Consider the following 21,619-nt stretch of genomic DNA (forward strand, 5'->3'; position numbering starts at 1 on the left):
AAAGGTGACGCACAGGAAGATCCCCTACAGTGAGAACAGACAGCCTCTTCAGTGAGTGGTGCTGGGAAAACTGGACAGCTACATGGAAAAGAATGAAATTAGAACACTCCCTAACCATACACAGAAATAAACTCCAGATGGATGAAAGACCTAAATGGAAGGCCAGACACTATAAAACCCCTAGAGGAAAACACAGGCAGAACACTCGGACATAAATCAGAGAAATATCTTCTTTGATCCACCTCCTAGAGTGATGAAAATAAAAGACGACCCACAGCATGGGAGACAATATTTGCAAATGAGGCAACTGACAAGGGCTTAATCTCCAAAATATATAAACAGCTCAGACAGCTCAATAGCAACAGAACAACCCAGTCAAAAAATGGGCAGAAGATCTAAATAGACATTTCTCCAGAGAAGACATCCAGAGGGCCAAAAAGTGCATAAAAAGATGCCCAACATCACTAATTATTAGAGAAACGCAAACCATAACTGTAAGAGAGAACACCCCACACCGGTCAGAATGGCCATCATCTAAAAGCCTACAACAATAAATGCTGGAGAGGGTGTGGAGAAAAGGGAACCTTCCTACACTGTTGGTGGGAATGTAAACTGGTAGAGCCACTATGGAGAACAGTAGGGAGGTTCCTTAAAAAACGAAAAATTGAATTAGCCAGACAAAGCTATAACTTGAAAAGATACCTGCACCCCTATGTTCACAGCAGCACTACTTACAAAAGCCAAAACATGGACGCAGCCTCCACGTCCATCAACAGAGGAATGCATAAGGAAGAGGTGGTACATACACACAATGGAATATTACTCAGCCAGAAACAAGAGTGAAATAATGCTACTTGCAGCAACACGGATGGACCTGGAGCTTATCATACTAAGTGAAGTAAGCCAGACAAAGACAAATATATGCTATCACTTATATGTGGAATCTAAAAAAAAATGATACAAATGAACTTATTTACAAAACAGACTCACAGACTTTGAAAACAAACTTATGGTTACTAAAGGGGAATCGTTGGCAGGGAAGATAGATTGGGAGTTTGGGATTAATTTATACACACTACTGTTACATGTAAATAAGCAACAAGGACCTACTGGGTAGCACAGGGAACTCAGTATTCTGTAATAACCTATAAGGAAAAAGATTCTGAAAAAGAATGGATACATATATATGTATACCTGAATCACCTTGCTGTACACCTGAAACTAACACAACATTGTAAATCAACTCTACCCCCATATAAAATAAAAATTAAATAAAAAATAAGATCTCGGGCTTCCCTGGTGGCGCAGTGGTTGAGAGTCCGCCTGCCCATGCAGGGGACACGGGTTCGTGCCCTGGTCTGGGAGGATCCCATATGCCGCGGAGCAGCTGGGCCCGTGAGCCATGGCCGCTGAGCCTGCATGTCTGGAGCCTGTGCTCCACAACGGGAGAGGCCGCAGCGGTGACAGGCCCTCGTACAGCAAAAAAAAAAAAAAAAGATCTCCCAACCAGTCACCTCCTGAGAATTAGACAGGAGTTTCTTTTACTAGATGTCAGATTGTTTCCTGGGGATAATACAAAGCAGGAGAGGCACTGTGTCCCATTTAGGAAGAAACCTGCTGCCTTTCCTCTGCCTGTGAGGCCTCACCTCCCCTCCGCCCGGTCCCACCTCTGCAGCATCAGCTCGCAGTCCTTCCCCACCCTCTGCTGCCCCCTCCCCTGCACGTGTGTTTGTCTCCCCCAGCCACGGCGCCTGCACCCCTGGGGGCCGGGACCACACAGACCCGCTGGCCGAGCCCATGAGGACTCCCCCACCTCTTTCCAGAAGATGAAGAGGGTCCCGCTGATGATGGTGGCGGCCGACAGGAGGATCTTCAGGATGAGGGCTCTGCCGAGTATCACGTCCTTGACGTTCCGTGGCGGCTGCCTGAGGGTGTCCCTGTCGACCGGCTCTACCCCCAAGCTGCTCGGAACAAAACGGGACGCTTTGAACTAAACCACTGAAAAGACGTGCAGGGGTTAAACGCGCGAGGCCACCGGCAAAGCGACGCACAAGGGTCCACAGTGAAGGCCTGGACGGGCGCGGGCAGTGCCTCCAGGCTGTCCCCGGCCCCTCCTGCCTCACGTCCTCTGCTCCGCCGCCACAGCCTGGACCCCACCGGCAGCCTGGCAGCTCCACCGCCCTCCTGCCTCCCCAGCCATGAGTGCGGTGAGAGAAGACCATGCCTGTGACCGACCACGTGGTCCTGAATGGTGCCCGGTTGTTCCCCATCACCTCGGAGACCCCCGCCCCCAGCTCAGGCCTGGCCTCATCCCCGCTGGCCTGGAGAAATGGGATCCAGGCCCTGCCCACTGAAGAGCCCCTCAGCAACTGAGGGGTCCTGCCTTCAGCCAACTCCAAGGCAGCGGGATCGGGGCCAGGCCCGCAGTGGACGGTGTGGGGCACCCAGGAGGGAGCAGGCTGGGGGGTGCCCACGCTGGGCAGATACGGCTGGGGTCCAGCTTTGCCCGCGGCCCCGTTCACAGGGAGAGCACGTATAAGAGGTGGCCCTCTCGCTGGGCGTGGTGGGGGGAGCAAAGCCATCACTGGTGGTGATTAGATTAATAACTAACAATTCAGCTGCACCGAGAGCAACACCCGCTATGTGCTCAGACACAGGGAGGCGCCTTGCTTGCCCACATCGGCCTCCCTGCCTCCAGAGCCCATCCTTCCTCCTGCAGCATTCACTCCGTTAGCCTCACGCTCCCTCCTCATTCACCCAGCCAATAACGTCCTGAGCACCTGGTGTGTGCCGGGCACCATGGTAGGAGTCGGGGATCCTACAGGGAACAGAAAAGCCTTGCCCCCAGGAAGCTGACGTCCTAAAGGGGAGATGGACTATGACCAGATAAACAAGGAAATATGTTCCCCTCTAGACAAAAATAAAGCAGGGTAAGGTGACTGGGAGGGAGGAGGCTGCTGCTAGAGAAATCAGGGAGGACTTCTTGGAGGCAGTGACCTGAATGAAGAGAGGGCTCGAGCCATGCAGGTAGCTCAGGGAGAGCATTCCAGGCAGAGGAGCAGAAAGTTCGCCGTCCCCCTGCCCGCCCACCAGACGCCTCCTCCTGCGCCTGGTGCATTCCCCTCGCCATCTCCCGTGCACGCTCCCGCCAGCCCACTGCCTTACCTCTGCGCCGGCGGCCCATCCATGATGATGTTGATCCACAGGATCTGCATGGCATTGAGGGGGCTGGGCAGGTTGCACACGGTGGACAGAGTGATGAGGCTCAAGGCCGAGATGCTCCTGCAGGGCACACACAGGGCACTGTCACGAGCTGCTCCCAGACCTGGCACGTGGGGGGACGCCGGCGTCGACTTACGTGCTCAGCTGAAATCGGACAAAGTTCTTGATGTTATGAAAAATCCCCTTGCCTTCCTCCACCGCATTCCTGCAAGAGAGGAGAAAGCATTTATTCACCAAGACGGCCGGGAGAGAAGGGTCAGCCAGCTCCGTCACCTGCTAAAGGAAGCGACGGTGTCAGCAGAGGTCACGATTCTCCTTGCTGGCATTCTCGGGGAATCACCAGTAGAGGATATGCTCATGTCCTAACAGGTGCCTTCAGCCACTGGGGGCTGGTCGCCAAGCCACGATCGCCCTTCTGTCCAAAGACTGTAGACCATTCTCTCGTCCGAGCCCTGGGACCCTAGCCCTCACCCAAGGCTCCCGAAGTGGCCCCTGCCCCTCGGTGACCCACCAAGGAGACGGAGCCCCCGTGGCCCTGCTTTCCATGGGGGGAGTGGGCCTGGGGACACCGTATGTATCCACCACAGCAGAGGAGGGGGCTGCCACCCCAGGCATTTTTGCCACCAAAGAAACACCTAAAGAGCAAATTACATGATGGCTGAGAAGTCGTCGTCCACCAGGATCATGTTGGCGGCCTCCTTGCTGACGTCCGTCCCTGTCCGCCCCATGGCAATCCCGATGTCTGCCGACTTCAGGGCGACCGCGTCGTTCACCCCGTCCCCCGTCATGGCCACGATCGCCCCCGACTCCTGCAAAGCCTTTGGAAAGAGGAGGCCAGTGGAGGCCTGCAGCCTGAGGACCTTCCTTCCAGATCCTTCCCTCCTCCTGCCCCGCCTCTCACAGAGTGGTCCACGGCAAAGGCCCCTCTCTAGAGGGCACTGGGGTCAGCTGGCCCGGGTCTGAATCCCAGTTCCCCCCGTATGAGCTGTGGGCACTGGGCAAGCCCTGAACCTAACCTCAGCTTCTCTATCTGCAGAGTGGGAGCACGGTCTCTCCTTACCAGGGCTGTTGTGAGCCCTAAACCAAGAACACAGAGGGAACAGTGCCCGGCACAGAGCACAGGCGTGAATGTGTTATCCGGCACCACGCCAGCTAAAAACTGTCGCTCGCCGTCTGGTTCTACAAGGTCGAAGTCACTGGCCACTGCAGCCGCTGACCTTCCACACCCGCTGAAAGGAGTTCAGGGCGGAGATCGGGAACGAGGGAAGAACTGGCAGAACAAGCCTTCAGATGGTTAGCTGTTTCCAGGAGCAGATTTTATGCGCCCAGATTCGTACAACTTTTCGTATCTAGAAAAGCCCTAAAATCACTAACAGAGACGTCTGCTCCTCGTGGCCAGGAGCAGCCTTCTGCCAAAACACGTGCATGACTGCTGGTACCGCCTTCACTGAAGTCACATACGTACCCCACCCCCTACCTCTTCGGAGTGGCCCCTCAGAGCCCCTCAGAGCTGAGACGCTGTCTCCCCAGCTGTAGTTCTCTTTTTTTTGGTTTTTTGCGGTACGCCGGCCTCTCACTGTTGTGGCCTCTCCGGTTGCGGAGCACAGGCTCCGGACGCGCAGGCTCAGCGGCCATGGCTCACGGGCCCAGCCGCTCCGCGGCACGTGGGATCCTCCCGGACCGGGGCACGAACCCGTGTCCCCTGCATCGGCAGGCGGACTCTCAACCACTGCGCCACCTTCAGGGAAACCCTGTAGTCCTCATTTTGCCCCCAATAAAACTTAACCCACAACTCTCACGGTGTGCTTTCTTTTTCAGTCAACAACCATTAATATAATCAACTCGTCCCCTGAATCCATGTGGTACCCAATAAGTATTAATATTTTCTTTGAGGAATGACTGGCACAGAGATTTACTCTGTAGAACTAAAAAACCCCAAAATGACACAAAAGAGAAAACACAAGTGTTAAAGAACAACTTTTCAAAGCGTCCATGTGTGGGAAACCACACAGGAGTCTCTCGTTCTAGTCGTTTCGTTTTTGATGCGCCAACAGAAGGCACCTGCGGTGGGCCAGGCGGCGGCCAAGGCCTTCACAGGCCCAGCTTCGTTTCTTTCTTTTTTTTTTTTTTTGGCCGATCCCATGTGGGATCGTAGTTCCCTGACCAGGGATTGAACCCGCACCCGCTACATTGGAAGCGTGGAGCCTTAACCACTGGACAGCCAGGAAAGCCCCCCAGCTTCGTTTCGTCCTCTCCTGCCTTGTGAATTAGCTGGTGTCATTCTGTCATTCATATTATCCCCATTTTACAGATGAGGAAACTAAGGCCTGGGGTTAAATACAGGAATACGCCAAGGAGCACCCGACTAACGAAGGCTGGCCTCTGCGCTTCTCCCTTTGCACCACCCAATTCCCGCTCCCCGCTTTTGGTACACGTGGCACGGGGCCCCCAGTTCTCCCCTCCCCAGAGGCCAGTGCAGAGGAGGCGGCCACCGCTGGGCCCTGGACCACCTTGTGAGCAGAGCCGCCACCGCCCTGGGCTGTGCCCTGAGGGACCAGAGAGGCACACAACTGACCTTGATGATTTTGAGTTTGTGCTTTGGGCTGGTCCTGAAGAAGACAGACACCTGGATACGGAGACGGGAGAGGGCCGGGCATCAGTGAATGAGGAGGCGGCACCTTCACCCCGTGCCCCTCGGCGGCGAGCCTCGGGAGGGCCCCACCTTCCCGACGCGCTCGGCCAGCTCGCCCTGCTCGGCGCTTTCCACCTCTTCCCCGGACATGGCGCTCAGCTTCCCGTTGCACAGGCCGATGTTTCTTCCTGCAAGGTGCGGACAGTCCCTTCTGAGGGCCTGAGACTGTGGTCCCTGCACTTGCCCCTCACTCCACCTACCTGACATCAGGCCCCGCCTGGGCCACAGGGAAAAACAAAACCACGGTGGCCCCAATGAGAGAGCCCCTGCTATGGTATCTGACCTTAATTCCATCCACAGAACGAACTGGCAACCAAGGCCTCTTATCCCCACTCTAAAGATGAGGAAACAGACAGCGGTGACTTTCCCAAGGTCATAGGGCTGGTAAGTGCTAATCCTGGAACTGACATCGTTCTTCCTGTCTGATTCCAGAGTCTGTGATCTTTCCATGGTGCCAGGCTGCCTCAAGACAGAGGGGGAAGAAACCCAAGGTGTGGCAACCGTGCTAACAGTAATAAAAAGAGTAGGAGGAGGAAGGTTGCTAGCCCTCTGCTGATGAAAAGCCTGAGGGCCAGAGTGGCTCAATGATTTGCCAAGGGCACACCGCTACTGGCAGAAGCCAGACTGGAAGTGTGCACTGGCAGTGATGCTGCCTGTGGAGATGAGGTGAGATCATGGATGGAAGGCCCCAGGGCAGAGAAGGTTCTTGGTGCACACGAGGTCTTTTCCTCTTTAGGAGAACCTGCCAACATCTTAGAGACAAACACCCACTCGGAAGGTGGGATGCTGGTCCTCGAACCTCAGAATCTCTTCCAAGCACGTGGAAGGTAGGCGTGAGCTCTCCTGACCAGGTCCCTCGAGGAGTAAGCAGTGGTAGCGACCCTCACCCTCCACCCCATTCCCTGGTTACCTATCGCCAAGGCCGTCTCCAGAGCATCTCCCGTTATCATTTTCACGGACAAGCCCGAATCAGAGAGAACGTGGACCGCTTCCTCCACGCCAGCCCTCGGAGGGTCGATGATTCCGATGAGACCCAGGAACGTCAGCTCCCCCAGCTCAGGCCCAGAAGCCAGGGCCAGCACTGCGGACAGAGCCAGACCCACAGAAGGTTCAGAAGATTTTCGTCCCCAGCCCCACCATGTCCCAGACCCTCTTCTGTCCGCGAGGGGCTTGGGCACTAAGTCCCTGGACCACAAAGAGGAGGGATGATCTTCCCGATGGTCGTCAGGCCCGTGCAGGGCAGCGGCCATTGACGGCTCACCCACGATGGAAGTAGCAACAACGTGCCCAGCGGGAGACGGGCCTCTGCTGGGGGTGCAGTCCCCACGGGGAGTGGCCGCGAGCACACCTGTGGGCTGGCACATAGGGGCACATTTCTGATGGCCTATCTGTCATTGCTCTGCCCTCCTCTGTCATTGCCAGCAGACTCGGGGCGACAGCCACCAAGGTCAAGAAAAACGTGCAGGAGGCAACACGGGTCAGAGGACTCTGTTTCAGGGGCACAGAAGCCAGACCCGGCTCTTGGGGACAGGTGCTCTGAGAGGGGGTGGTGTGAGAACTGACCTTACTGATACTGGAGGGGAGCTATGGCCAACAAGTTCCAGCTGTGACCCCTCAGTCATGACACTGTACCAGTGATGCAGGGGGGTGCGCCAGCGATGCGGGTACCATTCCCCCCTTTCTCAAGGCAACCCTCCCTGCCCTGCCAAGCTCAGCTCTGTCCTGACATGTCCTCACCTTATAGGCTCGTCAGTTTATAATTACTGTCCCCTGAAGGGGAAAACTAGGCCAACTGAAACCAATACAGGAAGCCAACGCTTCTCACTTTCCCCTGAGGGAATACACGTGTTCCAGAGTGTTTTCAGACATTTTCTCCGAAAACGGACAGGCTGACATATGACACTACGGGAAACATGAGGTTTAATGTTCAGCCCATTGGGGAAGGCGTTGGCCCTGGTGCAGAAAATTGGAAATGGCCAAGGAATGAAATGTCTGTATTAATTTACAAGAGCTTTGGGTTTCCCTGACAGTGAGCCGTGAGCAGGACGACCAGTCGGGAAAATCAGTTTCAGGGGAGGCCTGTCCACCTGTCTTGGAAAACTCAGAACCTCTCCTTGCACGCATGAGCTGCGTCTGGGATAACGGGTATCGTCTGGCGGCTGAGATGGGTGGGGGTCTCCCTATCTTTCATCTGCCCAAGAGAGTCCACCCTGGCTTTGCTTGCATTAGCATCCTGCCTGACACCGCTCTGATCATCACCGCGTTGACTCGGGACCCTGCGTCAATACACTTGAGAAGTCAGTGTTAGGTGCAAACTTAGAGCTTGGGGCTGGGACCACAGGCACTGACCCCGCAGGCCAAGCGACCCCATCCTCTTCTCCTCCTGCTGGCAGAAGGCTCGCTGCTGGGGCGTCAGCGGCAGGGGGATACCCCCGTGGTTGTACATGGTACAGTAACGAATCACTTCCTCGAAGGCCCCCTTCATGAAGTAGATGTCTTCCTGCTCCTTGGAAAAGACAAAAGGAAAAAAATGGGCTGACACCGGCTGCTTCAGCTCTTGGTGACCGTCACCTCATCCACACAGAGATGTTCACGGCGGGGCTATTTATCCCGGACCGTCACTGTTCACCAATACAGGACAGGTTAGAGAAGTTACAGGAAATTCATGTGATGGAATACCTTGCAGCCCAGAGAGGGGTGAGGCCGATCTCTGACCCAACCCAGGCCTGCCCTACATCGGGCTCCCTGGTTAATGTCACTCAGAGCATCTGCACCTTTCACGAACTGGTCATATCCTAGCCATTGCTGTGTCTTTAAGTGTGTGACTGACCCCTAGATGTCTATTTCAGGGACACTTCCAAGCAAGGCAGGCACCATGAACTTGGCCCATAAGAATGAACCCAAATGAGCAGCTGACCCGTTTCCTGTGCATTTGTGAAGCGCCGTCTCCCTGAGAGTGACCGTAAGCGCCAGGGGCCTTGTCAGTGTGGGTCACACTGTAACCCCGGCACGAGCACAGCGCCTTCCTGCTTGCAGTGGGCAGCGAATGAGCCTGTGCAAACTGACACGGAAAGCTGTCCAAGACAGCACTTAAGGGAAGAGAGCAAATTACACACACTGTATACGGCATGACCTTCTTTTGAAACTACTACCCCCCGTGTTGCATTCGCACATTTAGAACCTGGAACACTCTATCTCTGACTGCTAAGGGGTGTCGGCATGGGTGGGGAGTGGGGAGGGAGAAAAGAGGGGCAGAATTGTCGTGAGCTTGCGTTTTTAAAGTTACATTTCTATAATATTTTTCAATGAAAATATATTACCATTGCCTTTGGGGGGAAAATAAGATTTGAAGGTATTAAAACATAAAAAAAAAAAAATCCAAATCCCTTCTTAAGCACCCAGAATTTATAGGCCTGTCCACTCATGGCAAAGAGCTGGGATGAGCTGGCCGAGGTACCCGCCACTGTGAACGAGACGGGAAATCTCAGCATGGGCAAGACGTGACATATTCCAGAAAGAGCAGAAAGTTTGGAGAAAAAGGTAGAAGGCGATAAAAAATCTCTTAAAAAAAAAAAAGTTTCTTCATTGTAGAAAATCTGAAAAGCTACAGAAAATTTAAAAAGAAAAAAGTGGGGGAAAAACGGCTGAATCCCCCCACCCAGGCACAGCTAGTAGGAATTCGGTACCTGTTCCCCAGGTGGCCTAGAACCTATCTGTGCACACACGTACGAGCCCACCGTCCACGCCATCTACGGTGGATGCTGGGGTGTGTGTCCTGGATCCCCCTTCAGGATGAAGGCTCGTTCCCCCGTTATGACAGTTACGTGAGATCATGCGTGTAAAGAATTCAGCACAGGGATGCGAATAAAGGACCCTAAGTTAGCAGTGGGGTCAGTGTCATCAGTAAGGACATGCAGTCACTCCAGTGGTAATTACTCAGTCATTGTACTGTAGGCGAGTCTCACACGTGAACTTGCATCAGAATCCCCGGCAGACACAGATGACCGGGTCCCAGCCCTGGAATTTCTGAGTCAGTGGCAGAACCTGAGAATCTGCATTTCAAACAAATTCCAAGGTGATGCTTCTGCGGGTTCAGGGACCCCACTTTGAGAACCAGAGATTCAGATGACAATCTCAGAAGAGGACCCGAGGTAATCAAAGGTTTATACTTTCACGTATTTGGAAGCTCACAGAAGTAGCCAGGAACTTTAAACTCTTCTGACGTCTGCATTTTGCTTTGCTGCATTTTGCTTTGAGGCAGACTCACCTCATTCCTGGGGCTGCATTGAACCGCCATCCACTTCTGTTCCGAACTGAATGGAATCTCTTTTTTTCGCATGTATGAATCTTTAATATCACTTAAGCTCATCTAGGAAAATAAAATGGGACGTTTTCAGTGAGTCATCCTAAACCAATCTCTATGCAAAGCTCAGTCCCTTTAAATTATTCATTATTCAAACCACCTCAGGCAGATGAGAAATCCAAGCGTTCAGCACACAGAGAAAAGCCATTTGCTTTCAAACGTCCCACGGGAAAAGAAAGCAATCTCTCTTTTCTCTTGTCCCAGGGGCAGACCCTGATGGCCTCTGCCACAGCTTCTAGCTGGAACCTGTGGGGTTTCTTGCCGGGACGAATGTTTCAGACTTGAAGAGGCAACAAAAGGAGCCCTGGGAAGTGGGGCGCCTGCGGTCACCACCTGGGGTCCCTGCCAGGCCTCACATTCACTCGCTCTTTGATGGCTTTCAGGCCAGTTCCTTGACAGCTCTGAGCCTTGGTTTCCCCAGTTGTAAACCAATCCTAACCCGTGCATCCCATCGCCCCCCAAGGGGTGAAAATGGGTTCTTAGGGGGTGAAAAAAAATCTCCTTTTATGTATAAAGCACAGACACCCATACAGTACAGGAACAGATACATACTACTGGGCTGACAAAAAAGTTCGTTTGGGTCTTTCCATAATACCTGCGGTATTAAAATCCCATGGGGGGAGTGATTAGGGAAAAAACATCTAAAAAGGGGATGTTTAGGGGAGTGTCATCGGTTGCAGCGTGTCCCTCAAAGACTTACGGAAGGTGTAATTCCCCAGTGCCTGCGAACAGGATCTGATTTGGAAATAGGGTCTTTGGAGGTGTAACGAAGTTAAGATGAGGTTGTTGGGGGAGCCCACGACGGCATGACCGGTGTCCTTCCAAGAAGAGGACAAGGCCACGTGAGGACCTCCCTCACTCAGACAGGACATCCAACTGTGCTGCCAGTGTAGCTCCGAGAGAAAGAATTCCCCACGCAGACGTCACAGACCTACCTTCATTGCCAGGGCCACCAAGGCGCCCTCCGTGGGCTGCCCCATCATGGCGTTCTTTCTGATGGTGGCGTTGTTGGCGACACAGCCTGCCTGGAAGGAGAGGTGTCCGAAGGTCGTTTGTTAGTATTCGGAGCTGCACCCGCCGGGGTTCCGGGCTTACTCAGGCACGTGAAAAGGTGCCTGAACGCTGCACCCATTTTCAGAGCTGGGGCTGGCATGGGGGCCAGGGACAAGTTTACTCTTCAAAATACATCAGTCTCAAAATCCACATGATTAATATTCACTGACTCTGCTGAATGTGGGTCGTCACACAGCTGTCACGAGGAACTACAGTGGGGAGGCAGGCAGACTGGGGGGTCACGCGTGTGGGGTGATGGCCAGTGCCTGATAATGGGGACGGGGTTTCTGATTGGGGCGACGAAGCATCCTGGAATTAGATAGCGGTGAGGGCTGCACAACCTTGTGAATATACTAAAACCCACTGAACTGTGCACTTTAAAAGGGTGAATTCTGTGATGTGCGACCTACATCTCAATTTAAAATAATAACTGAAAAAAGAGAAGTACAAACAAATAGACAAAAAGAGCACGGGGGTGAATCCCGGCTCCCTCCCACTCACTGGGGGACCTTGGGCACTCAGGCTACCTCTCTGAGCCCCCGTTTTTCTTTCTGGCCGGCGCTGTGCATGCCAGCATGCCGTATCTTAGTTCTCCAACCAGGGACCGAACCTGTGCCCCCTGCATTGGGAGCGCTGCGTCTTAACCACTGGTCCGCCAGGAAGTCCCGAGCTCCTGTTTCTTAATCTGCACAACTGAGATAACGGGGCAGCCCTCTCAGGGCTCTGTTAATTGTCACCGTGGAGGTGGGACCTGCGCGGAGAGGATGGTGGTCAAACTTCCTGTGGGGAGGGGACGTGAGCTCCTGCCAGGACAGGTATGGCTCACGTTACAAGTACTGATGGTCACAACAGGCAGCGTTCATCCCGTGCTTGTTTCCCAACATTCACGGAGCCCCTTCCCTGTCCAGCAAGCAAGGGGGGAGGAAGGGGCTCCCAGCTCTTCCCTTACGTCCCATATTTCCATCTGTATCTGGGCCGCCGTGACAACCTGACTCCTGGGCCGTGGCCCAGTCATCACCGAGAACCAGCTGGTCCAACTGCTGTCTCTCTTTCTGGAGAGAGTCCCCATTAGCTCTGTTTTAAATGCATGTTTACTTCCACGGTGGCGCTTTTGACACTTACCTCCACTAATTTCCCCACTGAGATGTTGGAAAACTGCTTAATGACTTCCTTTGAGGGTAAAAGACAGACAGTCCCTTGGCCGTTGTAGCCAACTCCGCTGACCTACAGGGCAAAGGCAAAAAACGGGGTGTCACTAGGAGGCAAAAAGACGCTTCCCCGGTTGACCCCTATCCCTTTCTGGGGAATCCATCCCCAAGGACACGGTCCCACCACGAACACGTCTCCAAGCGTGAAGTGTCCCCTGCAGGATTACGTGTTAATCAGATACCTCACCAAGTGCCATGCTTCAGTAAAATGCAACAGGGCATTCTTCAGCCGGTAAAAATTACGGTTATGAAAACCAAGTATTAGCATACAAGGGTGCTTATGTTCTAGAACCGGGGCGGGCAAGCTCTTTCTTGTAGAGCCGGTAGCAAATATCGTAGCCTTGGCAGTAATCTCTGCTGCGATTACTCTGTGGCTGTGATGTGACAGGAAGCACGGACAATGTGAACATCCATCCAATGTGGACATCCTCTGCCAGCCAGAGGGTGGCTGCCTTCCACCAGTCGTGCTCCTTGCTGCTACTGGTAGCAGGGAGATTGTCCCATAACCCATATTTGCTTCTTTCTTACTGTTCTCTGGAAGACTCCGCGTGCTTTCTCTGGGAAGGAAGGGGTCTGGCAGGGCACAACCTGGACTTGAACCTTATAAGTTCACACAGGCTCACCTCGGCGTGGAGCCCGTCCGATGTCACAAGTTGGGTGACAGTCATTTCATTGGCAGTCAGAGTCCCCGTCTTATCAGAACAGATGACATTGCAGCAACCTGGCACAAGAAGACACCAGAGTTTATAGGAACAAGAAGTCGTCACCACCAACTCTCAGGCTTAGGAAACACCCAGGTAGAATCAGCAGGGCACTAAAATGCCCACGCAGTCCAATTCATAAGAATCCAACCAGCTGGGTTCCCTCACCTAAAGTCTCCACGATCGGCAGCTTCTTCACAATGACCCGCTTCCTGGCCATCCGTAGCACTCCCAGGACCAGCGTAACTGTGACGACGATGGGCAGACCCTCGGGAATGGCGGCCACAGCCAGGCTGGATCGAAAAGGCCAGGCGGATCACCTCGAGCACGCACTTAACGATGACGTGCATCGCACCTGGCGTTGGCAGCATGTTTACCCGGTGAAGCTTGTCCGTGGTTCCCCCACCTTCTCTGTTCTGTTCTCTGCTGCCAGTCCCATGACACACCTGCCTCCTCCTTCAGCATCCATTGCTCTGAGCTTTCCCCCTGCGAAACCCTGCTTTCCTACCAGACATCCACACTTCAGTGTGAATTAGTCTGTCCCTTGTTTTGCCTATTTAAGTGCTTTTGCATTTAAATTGTTGTCATCTATTAGAGACAAAAGTCTTGGGCCCTATGAAAGCAATCTCCGGAATCAGGCACTAAGTGGGAAGCGGAATTATTAGGTTTAGAGGGTCCTCCCTGGGTCCCTTGAATTTTACTCTAAATTGGTCTAATGGTTTAGACATTTGCTGTGAGAAAACCAGACAAGGAAATGAAAGTTGGGGGAGGTGAAGTGGCACGGCGAGGCCTTTGCCTAAGCAGGCTGTTGTGCTGTCTGCTCATCTGCTTAGGACGCCCCCCACCCCCCACCACTCTTTCTGTACCACGGGGCCCCGCCCTCCCACAGCCAAGGTTGATTGGGTTAGAGAAGAACATGTGACTCCAGCTGAGCCAATGAGCTCCTCCCTTGGGAATCTGCATTGGGACTGAGCACAGGATCCCCTTCCTGTGGGCAGGATTTGTGTCTTGCCAGTGACCTCAGGCCGATTGGGGAGGCTGGAGAGTGCGGGGCAGACTGTGCAGAGCTGTGGGGTGAGCATTACCATGCCAAGCCCCAGCGTGGTTCACCCGTTGCAGAGCACAGTCCCGCAGGTAGTCAGTAAATATTTGCTGAGTGAACACACAGGAATGAGTGAACACATGGCAAGTGCAAGAGCCTGGACCCACCCTGGCCTAGCACACAGTGAGCGCTCTACATAGGTTGGTTAATAATCAGAAAGCCCCGCCGCCGCCGCCGCCACCGCCCCGCCGAGGATGAACCGAAGCCACGCATGGCTACCGTATTTCATCAGATCTAAGGCGCTGCTGATTGGGAAGGGCACCATTATCCTGCGCACCTCTAAAAACATACTGCCCATTAACGGTGCCGGGATGCTTACTTATCACCTCACTTGTGAGAAGCAGTCTCACTTCAGAGAAGGTAGAAGGTGAAAAAGAATGTGTGTCTTAGAATCAAAGAAATACGGTATATGAATGGCGGCCTTTCACCTGGAGGCCATGGAGCCTTCAGGGGTAAGTTATATAAACCAAGGTGACGGAATTTGGTCAAGGGACTGTGCCCGGTTTCTACGGTGACGGCAAGAAGGTTTCCTTGGTTTTATGGCACAGGCTGACAAGGCCAGCTAAGCAAACATTTGCAAAGGGTTCTCACGGGCCCTTTCCTCCTACATGGCATGAGAAGGGCATTGTGTGTGCCTGGATGTTTTCATAATAATAAAAAAGTAATTGGCAAACTAATAAAGATTAGAATAGACCAGGAAAAGCAAGTAGACCTTGGGTCATCTTGAATGTCGCTCAAGGCACAGGGAAGTAGGATAAAGTTTTTAAAAGAATGATTCTCTTGCTATTTATTTTGGAGAATCTCTTCCTCACCAGCTATCCTGCCATTTCTACCTTATGACTGAGAGGTGTTGAGTGATTTTCTTCTGCTAAAAACTGAAGAACCTCATCCTTTCAAAGTCACAAGTGAAATGACCACAGTCAGTTTTCTTTCAATTGCAAGTTTCCCATGGACCGAGTGGGATGAGAGAGATGAAAGGGGCTGTTAGACAAGAAATCAGAAATAACCTTGGGGAAGTAGGTATGCGGTGGACACAGGAGCCTTTTCTCTTACTGACCTGGAAATACTTAACAGTCTTTTTGCCTCATGGAACTTTCTGTGGTTTACAAGATGGGATGGAACGCATCCTTATTTGGGGGAGGTTCTCATGCATCATGGCCTCTGAGAGCTCTGCTTTTTCTGGGAGCCCCTCGTGGCTGAGGCTCCACCCTCTGCCACCACCCCCTACCTCTGAAGACCCAGTCACCTGAGCCTTCTTTTTGGGGCTCCACCTTCTTCCCTAGCGCCACCTCTTGCTGGAGCCCCGACTAGGGTAATTGTAGCCATGGCCTCACTGCTCAGAGTGACGCTTCCTAAACCGGCAGCATCCCATCCCTGGGGAGCATGTTAGGAATGCAGAATCTCGGGCCCTCCCCCCAGACCCACTGAGTCAGAGCCCCGGCAATCCGTGTGGGACAAGCTCTCCCAGGGACGCTTGTATGGTGAGGTTAGTTACGGTCAAGTCCAAGACCCCCTGCTCTACGGCGTCCTCCTCTTGCGGGAGGCCCTGCCCTCACCTCTAACGCCACCGTCCACAGCGCAGCCAGCTGCCCACTGCCCTGTTCCCTCTTCCCCCCTCCCTCCTCAGAGCAAGCCAGGGTTCACACCTCCCATCACCATTCCAAGAATGGCCAACACTTTTCATCTCTCTGCTCCAAAAGAATAGTAGAGATGGCCTGGCACAGCGTGTTGAGAAGGGTTCTGAGGATGTGATTAGAATTCAGAGGAAAAGGGGCCCATGAGTTTCCGCGTGATCAGCCCCGTCATCTACCCTACCGTCTGGTCTTATCACCCAGCCCGACCACAGCCTCCCCGCTGCTTCCACAGATGCGTTAGGCTCACTCCGCCTCCGCGCCTTTGCCCCTGCCATTCCCCTGCCTGAACGCCCCGCCCACCCTTAGCAACATCTCTCCAGCTTCAACTCCTCAGCGAAACCTCTCCCGGCCCCCTTTTCCGGCCACATCCCTTCCCGCCTCCCTTTTAATCTCTCTCAACCATCGTTTCCTTTGTAGCTTTGATCATAAGTTGTGATTATTTTGCTAATATTCACTTAAATTGTTCACGTTTACTTTCCCCACCAGCCTGCAGACTCCGTGGTCCAGCTCCATCAGCACTGGACGATGCAAGTACATAGTAAACAGGTGCTCAAGAAACATGTGTGGGGCAAATAAGCAAACCAAGCGCCATGGCCGGGGAGGGTAGGGAGAGTCCCCGCCCTGCCCGGGAGGTGGCCAGGGGCACTGAGCCGGACCCTGGCTTTGGATCAGAATCGTGGGGTCTGCAGTCTGTCTCCTCCACTCCCTGATCCTGTAACTACAGGCAGATGTGTCGGCCTAACCCTCAGCGTCTCCATCTGTGAAACGGAGACCGGCCTGCCTCTCGGAGCTGTGCCTCGATGAGCGAGGTCACCTGCTCCTCCTGAGTCCTTCCCCCTCCTCCACTCGGCATCAGCAGACCCTGGCTGTGCCCCCTTCACATTCTCGAAGATTCTAGAACCGCCTCACCTAGCTGGTCAACACTCCGACACTGACATGGAAGGATAAACGGCCAATGAAAGCTCTGGGTCCTATTTTCCTTTATACCATTCACGGCATGTAGCTCAGGATATAAAGTCAGGAAACCCCCGCTCGACTTGAGATCATGACCTCGTCCACTCAAAAGAACGCGTTGGGCTCTGTATCTAGAGCTCTGCAAGCCGTCTGCTGTGGCCACCACCCAAATGTGACGATAATGATCTGGTGTGTTTCAGGGAAAAGACCTGAAATCCAGCAGGAACATCTGTACAGCACAATGGCCTGATTTTCATGGTTCCAAAGAGTTTGGGGGGAAGACCCAAGCCCTGGTATCAATCCATTTATTGATAGCTTATATAAAGTGAAAACCTAAAGACAATTGCTGTTAGGGTATCTTTTCTTTTTATACTCAGAATTAGTCTGAGATGGCGTTTTCCAAATGTTTGCCATTTGTATCTTGCTTTTATGGTTTTTGTCACATAATATTCTAACTGCATAATAGTCTTTAAACCAACTTTTCCTTTTCCTTTTTCATGTCCCCAGGAGTTGGCATTAATGAGATTTTGTTTGTTAAGGAATGGCAGAGCTTCTAAAACCAGACACAGACTTTTCCAGTTTCCATTCAGTCACAAAATAGTCACGGAATAATAGGTACACACCTGCCCGCAGGTGCATTTTGCTGGCCTGCCTCTCAATGCACACAGGGCATTGACACAGGGCAATGACGCAGTTGAAAGAATGTATATATATATGTACAACTGAATCACTTTGCTGTACAGCAGAAATTAACACAACATTGTAAATCAACTATACTTCAATTTTAAAAAGGGAGGCATTTGGAATTTTACAAGACCTGCATTTGAATTTCTTCTATTGCTAATTGCCAGGTAATGGTGTCCACTCATTTTTACACAGACAGGCTTGACTCTGTACCAGAGACGTGTACACTCAACCCCCTAACGCAAGGTTCTCTGGCCCACGCTGGCCGGCCCTGTGGGAAGCAGCTCCCCGCAGCCTCTGTCCTACACTGGGATGCCCCGAGCCATTGTGAGGCGCGTCACTGTAATTTACTGTAATGACAGTTACAACGTGGCTGTCTGCAAACAGTTCACTTTTTATATATAAATTAGAAAGGATCCAAGGATCCTGGTAATAACAGCTTTCCTAATTACCTGCTTTATGTTTTCTTTATTGAGATGTAATTCACGTACCGTAAGTTTCGCCCTTTCAAAGTATATAATTCAGTGGTTTTATATTCAGAGTTGTATAACTATCACTACAATCACTTTTAGAGCCTTTTCATCACCCCCAGAAGAAACCCCATAACTGTTGGGGTCCCTCCTCGTTCCCTGACCCCCGTCCCTGGCAGCCACTAATCTACGTTCCGTCTGTATGGATTTGCGTGTTTGGGGCATTTCATAGAAACAAAGTCACATGGTATGTGGCCATTTCTGTCTGGTTTCCTTCTCTTAGCCTCATGTTTCTATGGCATCCACACCGTAGCACGTGTCAGTGCTTCACTCTTTTTTTTAAATATCTTTATTGGAATATAATTGCTTTACAATGTTGTGTTAGTTTCTGCTATACAACAAAGTGAGTCAGCTGTACGTATACATATGTCCCCATATGCCCTCCCTCTTGCGTCTCCCTCCCACCCCCCCATCCCACCCCTCCAGGCGGTCACAAAGCACCGCGCTGATCTCCCTGTGCTGTGCACCTGCTTCCCACCAGCTAGCTATTTTACATTTGGTGGTGTATATATGTCCGTGCCACTCTCTCACTTCCTGCCAGCTTACCCTGCCCCCACTGGCTTCCCTCCTTCTCGTGGCTGAATAGTATCCCACTGTATGCTGTTTATCTGTTCACTACTTGACGGGCACCTAAGTTTGTTTACATCGTGGGTTTGAGGTACTAAGTATGTGTTTTCGCTCACCGACATTAATCTTCCACGTAACACCTGACCATCTTACAGACAACACCACAAGGGGGCGTCACCCTGAGGAAACCATGAGGGACCTGACGTGGGTCCTCCACGTCCCGGATTACCGGCTGCCCTTCCGCTGCGACATGCCCCATTAGGGACAATCCCCAGCACCCCGTGTCCCCGAGCAGCCGTGGAAAAGCTGTGGCAACTTCACGCCCCTGCACAGAGCCTGCCTTCGCCTGTCTGCCTCTGCTTCTCCACTGGGACCCAGGGTGGGGCGGTCACTGACGAGCACCACCAGGTCGGGGAAGGGAAGATTCCCGGGGCTTAAAGTCAGGGCCCCGATCCCCAGCCCCGCAGTCAGCCGTGTGGCCTCGGCTGCACGGTCTCTGTCCTCTCCTGCAGCCGCCTCCTTAAATCAAGGGCCGAGTTCCAAGTGCGTAATGAGAACACGCACCCACTGCGCGTTCCGCGTGGCCGCAGGCACCTGCGCAGGGCACCCGGGGCATCCTCACCGCGCCCCTCGGAGGGCTGACATCACACCCGTTTACAGAGGAGGAAAAGAAGGACCAGTAAATGAAGACGCTGGGCCGGGGCCGCATGGCTAGCAAGTGGCAAAGGCAGAATCTAAACGTGGGTTGGCTGGCTCTGGAGTCCGCGCTCAGCCAGGAAGACCCAAACCCACGGGCCAGGGGGACAGTGACAGGGACTCCGAATCGTCAGCTTTCCTTCCTTTTGCAGACATTCGCTGGGCACCCACCTGCCAGACAGTGTGCTACGGGGAGACTGTGGCTTAGGGGGAAGGGCTGCATCTTCCCCACGCCATTCCTGCCCCCCAATCTCCCCACCTTCTCTTGTACACAGACGAGGGGGGGATGGCCCAGCGCCCTTACCTGACCCCGATGGTGAACATGCTGAGGAGATGCTTCCCTTGCAGCCAGCCCGTGAACATGATCAGGCCTGGGAGGAGATAAAAACATACACGTATGTATGTACACACACACGCACGCACACACGTGCACACACACGCGCGCGCGCACACACACACACGCGCACACACGCACACACACACGCACGAGTTTGTCCTCCAAAGGACGAAGGCATTCCAAACTCATTTCCTTAAAGAGTTTCCAGTAATATAGACACAGGACGATTATGAATAACCTCAAACACATGCCACCTCTCCCCTTTCTCTTTTTAAGAAACAACTCCCCTGCCTACGAGAAAGAGGAGGGCTTTACTTTTTCAGGAGAAGATCAAGCCAGCTCAAGTAAAAGAAAGAAACAGCCAACCCGTTTATTTGGGGCTGTTGTCAACATTTCTGTTTTATTCCACAAGTTCCCATGGGCTGCACGCCCCCAGGACTTGCCCCAAGGTGTCTGCTGTGCTCCCGTGATGCACAGATCGGCCGCTGTCTCTTGACTGACTTTATCCTGCGTGTTCATGATTAAATACATTCCTTTTTCCATTTTTCTCCTTCGTCAATCATTGACCCAACGTCTTCTAAACGCCAGGCACTGTGCTATGCATGGGACACACAGTCAGTCAGAGATGCACCCTCCAGGCACAGGAGTGGCATGAGTCGCTGGGACCCGTGATAGTGCTGAGATGTTCTGACAATGGGGAAAAGTTCAGGGTCCGCCAGGCGTGGCCTCAGTTTCCTCACCTGCAAAGTGGGTACAATGACCGTGTCTTCCTCAAGGACTTGTTTCAGGATGTAAGATGTGACAATGCACTTGGAGTGCTTAGCATGGCTCCTGGCCACAGTAGCACCCAGTCATGAACTGCTGGGGCCACGGTTACCAGACGGGTGAAGGGAAAAATGTGTGAGGTGAGAGGAGTCGCCTGTTGACACGTCCTGGGAGATTTGCTAAAAAGCACCAGCTTTGTTTTGCAGGGAAAGGGGAGTCAGTGCAAGTTTTCTGCTGGGTAGTAGCGGTGTGCATGTGTGTGTGTGTGTTGGGAATAGGGGGGTCAGAAGATCTGATTTATTAGGGGCTATTTTCATACTATGTATCTTTCTAATTAATTCATTTATTTTTGGCTGCGTTGGGTCTTCATTGCGGTGCGGTGGCTTTCATCGCAGTGGCTTCTCTTGTTGTGGAACACGGGCTCAAGGCGCGCGGGCTTCAGTAGCTGTGGCTCGGGGGCTCTAGAGCGCAGGCTCAGTAGTTGTGGCGCACAGGCTTAGTTGCTCCGCGGCATGTGGGATCTTCCCGGACCGGGGCTTCAACCCGTGTCCCCTGCATTGGCAGGCGGATTCTTAACCGCTGCACCACCAGGGAAGTCCGTATTTTCATACTATGATTAGCAACAGGCTTCAGTAGTCAAATAAAATCTTAGCTGCAATCCAAATGAACCCAGTTGCAAAAGACTGGGTGGGAGGGAACTCTATTAAAAATAGGTGCAGGTCGCACCCACCAGGACCCGCCCCTACCCTGGGGGCCTCCCTGCAGTAGGAGGCTGAGCTTGTTCCCCGGGGGCTCACAAGAGCTGACTGTGCTCATTTCTTCCCAAATCCACGTTCAGTAACTTTGCACTGGTAGCTTGAAATGGGCGGCTGTGACTACTGATACCATGGAAAGGGGCAAACACCGCTTTCCGCTGGAGCTCGCTGTTCCCCGGAATCTCCTCCTTGGACCCTCTGAGGGTTCAGAATTCCCACTCTGCCAGAGCAATTCTTCAAATATTTATTAAAAAGAAAACACGTCTGAATGGTATCAGGGGCCTGGCCATGGACATGCTAATTTACTTTCTCATTTAACTTGAGGAATAATGGCTTATACGAGGCAATGACCGTGC

At 52.8% G+C, this 21,619-nt stretch overlaps 1 protein-coding gene across 1 annotated transcript in view; it reads right to left on the reverse strand.

Annotated features, from left to right (window-relative positions):
- ATP2C2 (ATPase secretory pathway Ca2+ transporting 2) overlaps positions 1-21,619 on the reverse strand; it is a gene marked incomplete at both ends in the record, with an annotated part of 75,543 nt that overhangs the window by 2,255 nt on the left and 51,669 nt on the right. The window contains 14 exons of the mRNA XM_082862469.1: positions 1,814-1,961; positions 3,166-3,282; positions 3,359-3,427; positions 3,874-4,040; positions 5,798-5,848; positions 5,945-6,042; positions 6,825-6,995; positions 8,264-8,420; positions 10,182-10,283; positions 11,213-11,302; positions 12,453-12,554; positions 13,162-13,259; positions 13,408-13,532; positions 19,711-19,777. Of these exons, the coding sequence (XP_082718595.1) occupies positions 1,814-1,961; positions 3,166-3,282; positions 3,359-3,427; positions 3,874-4,040; positions 5,798-5,848; positions 5,945-6,042; positions 6,825-6,995; positions 8,264-8,420; positions 10,182-10,283; positions 11,213-11,302; positions 12,453-12,554; positions 13,162-13,259; positions 13,408-13,532; positions 19,711-19,777 (1,562 nt within the window). The remainder of the gene's footprint in view (positions 1-1,813; positions 1,962-3,165; positions 3,283-3,358; positions 3,428-3,873; positions 4,041-5,797; positions 5,849-5,944; positions 6,043-6,824; positions 6,996-8,263; positions 8,421-10,181; positions 10,284-11,212; positions 11,303-12,452; positions 12,555-13,161; positions 13,260-13,407; positions 13,533-19,710; positions 19,778-21,619) is intronic.

This window comes from Leucopleurus acutus (genome assembly GCF_964270905.1).
Source record: "Leucopleurus acutus genome assembly, chromosome: 20".
NCBI lineage: Eukaryota > Metazoa > Chordata > Mammalia > Artiodactyla > Delphinidae > Leucopleurus > Leucopleurus acutus.